The 11,424-nt window shown below is 61.9% G+C and overlaps 1 protein-coding gene across 6 annotated transcripts in view; it reads right to left on the bottom strand.

Moving 5' to 3' along the window:
* Positions 1-4,496: 4,496 nt before the first annotated feature.
* Positions 4,497-11,424, bottom strand: part of RAPGEF1 (Rap guanine nucleotide exchange factor 1) — a 110,119-nt gene continuing 103,191 nt past the window's right edge. For all 6 annotated transcript variants that reach the window (XM_040963743.1, XM_040963744.1, XM_040963747.1 and 3 more), the window contains 10 exons: positions 10,884-10,968; positions 9,963-10,055; positions 9,270-9,455; positions 8,753-8,837; positions 8,517-8,611; positions 7,744-7,822; positions 7,565-7,666; positions 6,689-6,786; positions 6,298-6,426; positions 4,497-5,920 (listed from right to left, as the gene is read on the bottom strand). In XM_040963743.1, coding sequence (XP_040819677.1) covers positions 5,770-5,920; positions 6,298-6,426; positions 6,689-6,786; positions 7,565-7,666; positions 7,744-7,822; positions 8,517-8,611; positions 8,753-8,837; positions 9,270-9,455; positions 9,963-10,055; positions 10,884-10,968 — 1,103 coding nt within the window. In that variant the 3' untranslated portion in view covers positions 4,497-5,769. The remainder of the gene's footprint in view (positions 5,921-6,297; positions 6,427-6,688; positions 6,787-7,564; positions 7,667-7,743; positions 7,823-8,516; positions 8,612-8,752; positions 8,838-9,269; positions 9,456-9,962; positions 10,056-10,883; positions 10,969-11,424) is intronic.

Genomic DNA, 11,424 nt, shown 5'->3' with positions numbered 1-11,424 from the left:
GGAGCTGAGCTGACCCAAAACGTGGCGCTGCTTCTGGGTCTCCCCAACGGCTGCACGGCCCAAAGACTTGAACCATCCTCCACTACCCTCCCAGGCGTATTGGCAGGAACTTGGATGGGAAGTGGAGCAGGTGGGACTTACACACCCTTTAGGATGCAGGCACTGCAGGTGGTGGCTTCATCTACTGTGCCATACCGCCTGCAGCTTCACCTCAGCATAGCCGTCGATTTTCAGACACTGCCTGGCTTCCTGTCCTGGAAGCTGGGTTCCTGCACACTGGCTCACCATGTTAGCTGTGACCCCCACCCAAACTGCAGCCCCAGGCTTCCCCCGCGGGGTAGCCGGCCCGACCACTGTTTTGGGGCTCAGATGAGGTGACAGCTTCCCCCACCTGCCCTGACCACTCCCTTCAGCCCTTTTGTCTTGCTGGAGCCTCAGAGTCAGGTGCATCTGCTCATCACTTGCCCCTTCCGGGGAGCAGCTTTGCAGTGTTTCCCACCCTGGAGCTGTCTATACCCCCTCCCTGCCTGGGGAGCCTGGCCAGAGGGAGAAGGAGGGTCCCAAAGCAGGACCCCTTGCCCCTGCAAGGTGCTTTCAGCGTGTGTGGCCCAGGGAGCTCCCCGCGCCGGCCACAGGAGGCGGAGGAGGGTCTGCAGGGCATGGTGCCCTGGGAGCTGCAGGGGAGCAGCCCGCAGGGTTTGGGAACCTGTCTTCACACAGCTTACGGAGGGGAAGTTCAGGTTCGCAAAATGCCAGCGGTTTGTTGATTTTTAGGGAATGGACAGAGCTGGACAAAGGTCCCAGGATCCGCTCTGTAAACACTGCTTCCCGTCCCCTGTCCCCGGAGTCGGCTGCCTGTGTCCTGTGAGCGCCGTGGAGTTTCTGTTAGCAGGATCAGGGACCTGTGCGTGGATTCCCGTGCCTGCTTGCCCACACACGGCATTGTGGTTCACCCCCTGGGGAACACGTGTCCGTGGACCTGTGCACTGTCCTGGTGTGTGGGGATGTTGCACCCTCTCCTTGGGGAGGGGCGCCCCCTGTGGGCCACTTGGGGCGGTGCACCTGACACCTGATGTGGCTGCTGCTGCTTGTTGAAATTATTGTTTGAAGATTTATTTTCATTGTAAGGTCAGACATACAGAGAGGAAGGTCTTCCGTCTGCTGGTTCACTCCCCAAGTGGCCGCAATGGCTGGAGCTCTGCCAGTCCAAAGCCAGGAGCCAGGAGCTCTTCCAGGTCTCCCACGCAGGTGCAGGGTCCCAAGGCTTTAGGCCGTCCTTGACTGCTTTCCCAGGCCACAGGCAGGGAGCTGGATGGGAAGTGGAGCTGCTGGGATTAGAACTGGTGCCCATATGGGATTCTGGCATGTTCAAGGTGAGGACTTTAGCCACTAGGCCATTGCACCGGGTCCTGTTAAAATTACGTAAAAGGCAGAGCCTGGTGCTGTAACCTAGAGGTCAAGTCCTCGACTTACATGCGCCAGGATCCGATATGGGTGCTGGCTAGAGTCCCAGTGGCCCTGCTTCCCATCCAGCTCCCTGTTTGTGGTCTGTACCCACATGGGAGACCCTGAAGAAGCTCCTGGCTCCTAGCTTTGGATTGGCTCAGCTTTGGCCATTGTGGCTAATTGTAGAGTGAACCAGTAGAAGGAAGATCTATCTTTCCTTCCCTCTGTATATATGTCCAATAAAAAATACATATATTTAAAAAATACATTTGTGGGCCTGGCGCAGTGGCCTAGTGGCTCAAGTCCTCACCTTGAACCCACCGGGATCCCATATGGATGCTGGTTCTAATCCCAGCAGCTCCACTTCCTATCCAGCTCCCTGCTTGTGGCCTGGGAAAGCAGTCGAGGATGGCCCAAAGCCTTGGGACCCTGCACCTGCGTGGGAGACCTGGAAGAGCTTCTGACTCCTGGCTTTGGATTGGCTCAGCTCCAGAGCTCCAGCCGTTGCGGCTGCTTGGGGAGTGAACCAGCAGACGGAAGACCTGGCTCTCTGTAAGTTTTCCTTTTAAATATATATACATATATATATATGGAGCCTGGAACCCCATCCAGGTCCCACGTGGGTGCAGGGACCCCAAGCACTCGCCCACCCTCTCTGCTTTGCCAGGTGCATCAGCAGGGCATGATTGCAAGTGGAGAAGTTGGGATTTGAACCGCTGGTGGTGTAAGCTGCACACACCAGCCCTGGACCAGCCCCTTTACCACAAGTGCTGCTCCCTCTTGGCTGCCCCGTGGGGTGCTCGAGCCCTGGGAGCCGGGGTCACCTCTGTCATCGCCACAGGGTCCCCACCTGCTCCAGTGACTCCTGGCCAGGCCTGAGGTGCTGGGCGTGGCACCCCAGCTGGACACCTGGCAGTGGCCTACTCAGCAGTGGACGCAAGCTTGCTCTCCAACATCTTAGAAGAAACATCCCACTTATTAAGATAAACTAGTTAAGATAAAGCCGCTTTTCCTTAGGCTTACTTAATTTTTTTGAAGATGTATTTTATTTTTAATCATAAAGTCAGATAAACAGAGAGGAGGAGAGACAGAGGAAGATCTTCTGTCTGATGATTCACTCCCCAGGAGACCACAACGGCCGGTGCTGCGCCAATCCGAAGCCCATGGCCTCCAAATGGCTGAAATGGCCAGAGCTGCACTGATCAGGAGCCAAGCGCCCGCGCGGGGACAGGTCCCAAGGCCCTGGAACGTCCTCCACTGCTTTCCCAGGCCACAGGTAGGGAGCTGGATGGGAATATTGCCACAGGGACACAAGTGGCACCCCTATGTGATCCTGATGCATGCAAGGTGAGGACTCAACCCCTAGGCTATTGTGCCGGACCCCTCCCCCTTTTAGGATGATTTGAAAAGACAAGTTACACAGAGCAAGATGGAAAATCTTGCATCTTATGGTTTACTACCCAAATGGCTGCAGTGGCCAGGCCTGAGCCCGCCCAAGGGTCTTCCATGTGGGTGCAGGGGCCCCAGCACTTGCGTTATTCCCTGCTTTTGCTCCCAGGCATGTTAGCAGAGAACTGGATTGGAAATGGAGCAGCTGAGACTTGAACTGGCACCTGTATGTCAGTGCGTAGGTAGAGGCCTAACTAGCTGCACCACAGCACCGGCCTCTGGTGTACTTTTAGGAAAGGCTGTTCTGAGGTTATACGGGTGAGTGTAGGTTTTCTTCTTTCAGTTGGTTGATGCGCGTTCAGGACGGGGCGGGCCACAGGAGCAGGAAGCCTGCCAGCTCAGGCGTCAGGAACGGGCGGCACCTGGGATTCCGGGAGTGGAGGTGGCACAGAAAGGGCTAGACCAGGCGCTTGGTGTGGCGAGGTCGTAAGGTGTCGGGAAAGGGCCGTCCTGGCTCTGCAGCGCGGCTGGTCTGTGTCCGTAGAGGACACCGAGCCAGTGTCACCCTGCACCAGCCAAGCCTGGGCTGGGGGTCCCAGGTTGAGTTAAGGGTGGCTGGTCCCTTTTCTCGGGGATGGGGGGGCAGTCCGGTCGCTGAAGGGCCATGCTGGCACACCTGCCCGGTCCCCCAGTGTCCAGGATGCTCTGGCTTTGCTGTGGCTTCCCTGTGAAGATGTTCCCCTCAGAGGGGGGCCCAAGGGGAAATGTCTGCAGAGCATCTGGCCCCCTACCTGCTATGTGTCCACTCGGGAGTTGATACCTCGCGGTAGCCGGGGGAAGTGGGCAGCCAGTGGAAGGCACTCACTTAGGCCGCCTGTCGAAGTCATCCCAAGCCCTGCCTTGTCCAGTCCTGTGTAACGGGCCCCCAGATGTGAGCACACTGGGGTCCCCCGTCTCTGTAGTTGGCACATCCCAGTGGCAAGCAGCAGCTCACTGCCCCTCCTGGCCACACCCTCCCCAAGGCCATGAGGCTCTTTGGTGCAGAACCCCTTGGGGCTGTCCCTGGTCACATCTGTAGATCCCCAGGCCTGGCTGGGGGCCTAGCCTAGAGGTGCCCACTTGGCTGGTGTGGGAGAGTGGGGGGACCTGGGGTATTCGTTGATCAAATTGGAAGATGGCAGGCAGTGGGGAAACTGAGGCATATGTGGCGGAGCCATGGCCAGGGCTGGAGAGGAACAGAGGCCCTGCTGCTGCCGGGACGTGCTCTGAGTGGCCTCGGACAGGTGAGACGGACATGGCACATTTCAAGGCCTGCTGCAGGGCACCCATGAGCTCCGGGGCTCACACAGCCTTCCCACGGGCGCAGGGCCTTGAGCTGCGACCACGTCCGGCACAGATGCAGCTCTTCACACTGGATGGTGCTGGGCATGAGACCCAGGGAGAGTTCTGGAAAGGAGCCCCCAGAGCCAGACTCCAGCCGGGCTGGCAGTGTGGGTGTCAGATGGCGCGCAGAGCAGCAGGTGCTGTGGACGGCTGTCGGTGCGGTTTATTTCATTTCATATAAAAGTTACAGGTCTGAAATGTCTGCAGGAAGACGCTACCATCAGACAGCTGAGCTGCAGGGTTTATGGTACAACACTGGGAGACGCAGCTCCGCCCACCCCACAGCACAGGCCACACCTGTGCGGGAGGCCCCTGGGCCAATAAGTTAAACCACACACTGTCTCTCGCTGCAGTCCTGCCGGAGTCCCTGCGAGCTGCTCAGGGCACTGGGCTGCCTAGGGCTGCAGCAGGGAGAGCCCATGTCTGCCCGCTGTGCCCAGGGTCCCACCTGCACGGCAGCATCTGTGGGCCAGGGGAGGGCTGGTGGCGAGAGGGCAGGCCTGAAATGAAAGGACGAAGGGAGGAAATGGAAAATCCATGCCCACACAACAGCTCACGCGCCATCAGCTCCACACACACACGCTTTAAATAATAAAGTGACAGGTGGCGGGGTGTGGCGGGAGGGGGGTTGCCCCACTGCCCGCCAGCCTTCTCCCCTCTATGTACAGAACAAACACATGTCAGGGGACACAGCCCCTGCGCTCTTGTGTAAAAGTAGCGGTTTGAAGACCCAGGAAGGACTCAAAGTGACATGGTTGGCTGGACGCATCCACGTGGTAACCAGATGCGGGTTGCTCTTGGTTTGTGCAGGCTGACCCCAGCCTGCACCTGCCCACGGCCCCCTCACCCCCGTGACTTGACCTGGGCATGCAGGCTCCTGTGAGCCCGTGGGCCTGGATTGTCAACCTGAGCAGCGAGGACGCAGGGAGACACCTGCCCTGGCACCTCCGGAACCTGGCCTGGCCCCAGCCTCGCGGCAGCCTGCTCAGAGATGCCAGGGCTCCTGGGAAGCACCAAGGGACCCGGCGAGGGCCTGGGAGGGTGGGAGGTGGTGTTTAAGGCACACAGCAAGTGCGAAGGAAGGGCTGCCGGCGTCCCCAGGCCCCGGCTGAGCTGGCCTGACATGGCCACCCGTGGGAGGACTCGGGGCTCTCCCTCCAGATCCCCAGCAGGAAAGCGGCAGGGAGTGCCAGTGGGCAGGCGGGAGGGCTGGCCCCGTGCTGCCGAGACCTCGCCTGCCAGCACTCCTGCCTGCTCTGCCGTCCTGTTCCCAGCAGGGTCCTTGGGCTGGGGAGCTTAGGGGAGGGGAACTGGCCATTCCCTGGCCTGCTCACAGACTCAGTCCTGCTCCCACTGGGGGTGTAGAGGGTGGCAGAGACAGGAAAGCAAAAACAATTCGGTCATGAGCTGGCGGGCAGTGCTGGGCCCCGCGGACTGGCTGTCTTCACCCTGCTCTTCGGGGAGGAGCGGCCCACGGAGCCGAGGTCACCTGGGCTCGTGGCCCCGACGCCCGGCAGTGCAGTGCGGGCGGCCCCCAGGCCTGGGGGGCTCCTAGGTCTTCTCCTCCCGGTCTGTCTTCCGTCTCGTGAGGTTCCTGGGCTTAATTTTCAGTGACAGTTCCCAGAGGGCCTCCTCAGCCAGGTGGTCGCTGAAGTCGTTGAAGAAATTGATGATGTCATCATTTCTGCGAATGTCGTAATGCCTGCGGTGGGGAAGGTGGTCAGTGGGGATGGGGAACTGGCCACTGCCGCCTTCTCGGGGAGCCCACCGCTCACTCAGCCTGGCTACACAGCCGGTAATGCCCACACCACCTGGCCTGTGTGTGGGGGCCACCTTGTGCAGCACGCTGTCCGCAGGGGTTGGGGGCTCTGGGGTTTGAGGACAGGAGCCCGAGGTCGGTGCTGCACTGGGAGCTGGGCCAACCTGCCGCCCACCTGCCCGCCGGGCACTCACGCCTGCTGGAAGCGGGAGCCGGGCCCGCCCCGCCGCCCGTCTGTCCGCCCGCCGGGCACTCACGCCTGCTGGAAGCGGGAGCCGGGCCCGCCCCGCCGCCCGTCTGTCCGCCCGCCGGGCACTCACGCCTGCTGGAAGCAGCGCATACTGTCCAAGATGTTGAACTGCTGCCAGCGCTTGGAGAAGTTCACCTTCCCGTCTATGTGGTCGGGGTTCCCCAGGTGGACGAAGGTCAGGTCCTGCAGGATCAGCCCCCTGCGGTGGAGGCACAGGGGCTTCTGTGCAGGCAGCACCCTAACTCGCAGGGACCCAGACAACCAACCACTCGGGCCAGGTGCCCGGGACGCCCCATCGTGCAGGCCTGCCAGGCACACGCACAGTGGCTGGATGGGTGGACCCTCTGTGTGCAGGCATGGAAGCCTGGCAGTGGGGAAGGATGGGGTGAGTGCTGGGTGAGGGCACCCCGGGCTGCGCCCCCATGCACCCAGCCCAGGGCTCTGGGAAGGCTGCTACTCACAGGTAGGGGATGCAGGGAGGCTCCACCTCCGAGAGGGCGGCCCGGTAGGCTCGGAAGGAGGACGAGCTGTCGATCAGCGTGCAGTACTCGGCGAGACCCTGGGTGGGGCAGGGCAGGGTGTGGTCAGCCGTGTCCAGACAGCCGGGCACGGTAGGGTCAGCCTAGCCCTTTGCAAGCCTGCTTGGCTTGCCCCAATCTGCTGTAACCACGTCCGACTTGAGCCCTGCCCGGGTGCTGTTGCTGGGGCTGACGCACACATATGTACACACATAGTCACACATGGCTCCTGTTCCCACTCCCAAGGCAGCTGGACCGTCTCCCTCCCAGCTTGGGGCTGGCAGCCCTTCACTACTGGCGGGCACCTCCTCCAGGCAGCCTTCTCTGCCTCCTTGGCACTTCCTGTGTCCTTGGGACCCTGGTGCAGGTTACCCACTTGTGCAGATACTGTTCTGTGACTGCCCCTTGATGTGTGCTGGGCAGCCCAGCTGTGCGTGGCCCCGTGGGCTCGTGGGCCCAAGGGACAAGGGTTCAGCTCTTCCCCAGCCCTGGGCCTTCGCTGTCTGGATCTGAGCTTCCCCCAGGGTGCAGATGGCCTGGCCTTTGTACAGTCCCTGCGGCCACACGGCTGCCTGTGATGTGCCAAGTGGCCGGGACACCCCACTATCTAGGTGTGCACTTTGTCCTGGGCTCCTCGGGTCCCCCGTCCCCACTTCCTCTCTGCCTTTAGCACCTGCAGACCCTGCGGACTCCATCCAGGAGGGCTCAGGGCAGCGCTCGGGGACACGGGTGAACGGGAGACTGCAGGGGCCAGGCCATGATGGAGGCCCCGGGCAGGCTGGTGGATAGCCAGACCCCCGTGTGCGTGGTGACGCTCACCTCCGAGGTCTGCTTCTGCCATTCTAGTCGGCGGATGGGGGCTGAGTCCAGTGCGGACAGGATGGCCAGGTAGGAGTTGAAGTTGTTGAGCTTCCGTAAGTGCTGCCGAGGGAGGAAGGGCCGTGAGGGCAGGTGCCAGGCGTGTGGGTGGGCTGCCCAGGTCTCTGGGCCACTCTTACCTTCATGATCTTGATGAACTTTAAGAGCAGCCGTTCCCGGTCCTGGGCCTTCTCCTGCAGCATAATGATGGACCGGACCCTGTGGGAGCCGGGAGTCAGCCAGGACTGAGCCCAGGGCACGCTCACAGGGACACGCATGCGCAGTGGCTGCCCCAGCTGCGAGCCCCTGCCACTGCTCCAGGAGCTCAAGGGTCCTGGCTCCTCCTGTGCCAGGGGCTTAGATTTGTTCCTGAAGGCTTAGTGGGGCCCTGAGGAGCTGCCGCTGACAGGCATTACCCCAAGCATGGTGGGGACCGGAAAAGTTCCTCAGAGAGTTCAGCTGGCAGGGTGATTAACAGGGCAAGGAACCTTCGGGGTCTCAGTGACAGCCCAGGACAAAGCCAGACTGAGCCTGTATGTGACATGTGGGCAGCGGGCACGCAAGCTGGCCTTGGCTCCCTGTGGTCTCCTGGGGCCATGGCCACGTGGAGGGGCCCCACAAGGCACGCTGGGATACCGCATACTTAGCACAAGGCAGGAGTTGGAGGTAGCCATGGGGCCCTAAGAAGTGGGAGCCCAGCAGATGTGTTCACTGCTGCCCAGGCCAGCAGCATGAGCACACAGGGAGGGGCACACCTGGACTCCCACACCCGATAAAGACATTACTGGAGCCCGTCTCTGCTGGCTCACGGACACCCAGGGGGATCCCCAGGAGCTCGTGCCGGGGGGCAGGCAGCCCCATCTCCTCACCCACACCCACGAGGGAGCAGCCCAGCCTGGTGTGGCGACCGTACCAGTAGGACATGTTGTTGAAGTGCTCCGTGAACTGCGTCAGGTTGGGGCTCTTCTCCTCATTCTGCTCTTTGGCCCAAAGCAAAACCTCAGGGATCTGTGGGAGGCCAGAAATCAGACGGAGCCTTGCTGGGAGCCGGGGGTGCCGACAGCGACTCCCCGGGAGCCGGGGGTGCCGGCAGCGACTCCCCGGGAGCCTGGGGGGCGCCGGCAGCGACTCCCTGGGGCAGGGCCGTACCTCTATTTTATAAAAGAGCTCAGCATCCAACAGCGTTAGCTGCTCTGCAATTTCATGGCTGTGGAAGTCATGCAGGGTCCCTGGCCTGGAAAACAGGGGCCCGAAGAGGCAGCTTAGGGGACAGACCTGGGGCCAGGGACACAGAGCTGCAGAGCGGCTGGTTGCCGGTGCCAGGGCTGCAGCAGCCCTGGGCCCCTCCTCCCTCTGCTGCCGACGTCCACAGTTCCCAGCACCGGGCTTCCAGGGCTCAGGCATCCTGGGGACCCGGTCTGAGCCAGCTCTAGATGGCCAGTGGGAGCAGGGACAGTGCTGTGTGAATGCAGGCCGAGCTATTACAGCCACACATTTCTGGAAGCAGGGGCCTCTGGCCAGGCCCACACTGGGGTTTCCAACAGACCCTTGGGGACATTTGGGGTGGCAGAGGACAGCTGGACAAGGACAACTGCCTCATTGGTGCCGCGACATACAATGGTGACAGACAAGGCGGGATCTGTGACAGACGGGGCTGGCTCATCACCTGGCCGCGACTCCCCTGGCGGCCAGCGGCTGGTCGGAGTTGGCGCATCTCAGCAGCTTCTTCTGGTCCACCTTGTCTAGAATGTTCTTGCGGAGCACGCGGGCCAGGCTGAGCTCCCCGCTGCACACCAGGCGGAAGACCAGCTCCATCAGGAGCTTCAGGATCTCTTCTGTCAGCTCCACCAGGCTGAGGGGCCAAGGGGCACAGGGTCAAAGGCAGCAGCCAAGACCTGGGCCCCGAGGGCCACACAGCAGTGACCAGGAGAGCTGGGAACTGAGTGAGGAAGTCCTGGTGTGGCTGCCTCTTTGTCCATCAGTGCCAGGCGCTGTGCATGGGTACCCTCCCAAAAGGCCCACCGGGGGGGAGCTCGGCAATGAATGGAGCCCAGCTTCTTGCACTGGGGGACCCCTCCCTGGCTGTCCAGCCACTGCCTGAGGCCTTCACCCCGACACAGAGAGGCAGGACCAATCTGTTGGCTCCCCGGGTCCCCCCTGCCCAGGAAAGGCAGCTGCACTGGTCCGACGCCAGTGCCCATGACAGGTAACCGAGAGGCGCTGACGAGCCCCGCCCTGCACTTGGCCTCAACTCCGCAGGGGTGGCGAGGGAGGCCCCCTTGAGAAAGGCCTAGCCTGTGGGGTCCCGCCAAGCTGTCCCCCTGCCCAGGGAGCCCGGGGACACAGCCTGAGGACTCACCAGAGCTCGTCCACCACACGCACCAGCACGAAGAACGTGTTCTTGCTCACGCGCTTCTTGAAGGTGTCGGCGAAGGGAGAGAACTTCTCGTACGTGGAGTGTGGGTTAAGGCAGTGACAGCCGTAGCAGGAGGGGTGTGTGGCTGAATGGGAGGACTGACCAGCCCGGGCATGTTGGCCTCTGGGCCAGGTGCACAGGGACAGAGCTGGGTCAGGCCTGTTGTTCCCAGCAGGTAGAGGACAGTGGCTCCAGGCCAGATATGCCCTCAGAGCCATAGGGCTCCAGGAGGCGGAGGGGCCAGTGGGTGTTCTGCACCCAGCTCTGGCTTGGATGCTGCCTGGCCACTCGCCTTTAATGCCAGGCTGTCCCCGGTCCAAGCAGCCCACTGGAGGACTGGAGAAGGCCTGGGGCTTCTGCCCCAAATGAGAACAGCTGCCCAGCAGGGGGCAGTCACAGGCCACGGGGCTGGGAGGAGGCTAAGGGCTCCGAGTGAGCCTGGCAGGACAGGCAGGCCTGGATTCAAGGAGGAGGCAACCTAAACAGGCCCCTCCAAGTCCCCAGGATCTTCTGTGACAACTACTGCAGGAAGTGGCCTGTCCTAGGCATGGGCAGGGGAGGACAGGAGCCAAGGCCGCCTGTGGATGAGGCTGTCCACTCACAGGTCAGCTGCCTTGAAGTCACCAGGGCCTGCCTGCCTCAAGTCCTGCTTGCTTGGCACTCACCACCACCAACGCCCTGAGGCTGGACATGTCACTGTGCAGCCCGGGCAGCACTACTGAGCTGGGCCCATCGTGGCATCCCACTGTGCAGAGGAGGAAGAGGAGGGGCAGAGCCTAGAGCCATGGCGCTCACCCCGTCCCTGGGCCCCGTCCTCCCTCCCCGAGCTCCTGCCGAGGGGTGAGCGGGCAGTGGGAAGGGTATCTGTACTGCAGCTTCTTGATGAGCTCCTCGGGGGTGATAAAGGTCCGGTAGGTGGTCAGGAAGGCCTCGCAGTACAGCACCAGATCTACGGGGAGAGCGGAGGGGGCTGTGAGCCGTGGTAGGGCTCGGCTGGGGTTGGGGGACGTCCCAGAGTCACCCAGAGTCCCCCGTTCTCGCTGCCCGCCTCTCGGAGGAGGGTGCACAGGGCCAGGAGAAGCAGCTGCAGTCTGCTGTGGACAGCCCTGCCTGGGCGGAGGATTTCCATCAGTAAGAGATGCCTGCCCTGGCAAGGGGGCACGTGTGGGCCCTGCACTAGCACTGCTGTAGGGCTCAGTGGTCGCAGGGCAGAGGGACGAATTCACACGTGCCAGCAGGGCCTGCCAACTAACGCACAGGGCAGGCACTTCAGGATGGTGGTGTCAGAGTTTTGGGGGTTCTCATATGTTGAGCCCCAGGGAAAAGCTGGAGAAGACAGCCTGGCACACTGCAAGAGGGGACAGTGAGCACAGCCTGGGGCCAGGAAGGGAGGGTCAGCTCCAGC

This window comes from Ochotona curzoniae, unplaced genomic scaffold, assembly GCF_017591425.1.
Source record: "Ochotona curzoniae isolate NIBS_2020 unplaced genomic scaffold, NIBS_Ocur_1.0 scaffold_3208, whole genome shotgun sequence".
In the NCBI taxonomy this organism is placed as follows: Eukaryota; Metazoa; Chordata; class Mammalia; order Lagomorpha; family Ochotonidae; genus Ochotona; species Ochotona curzoniae.
Note: the sequence above shows the minus strand (reverse complement) of the source record. Positions and strands in the feature narration are given on the sequence as shown.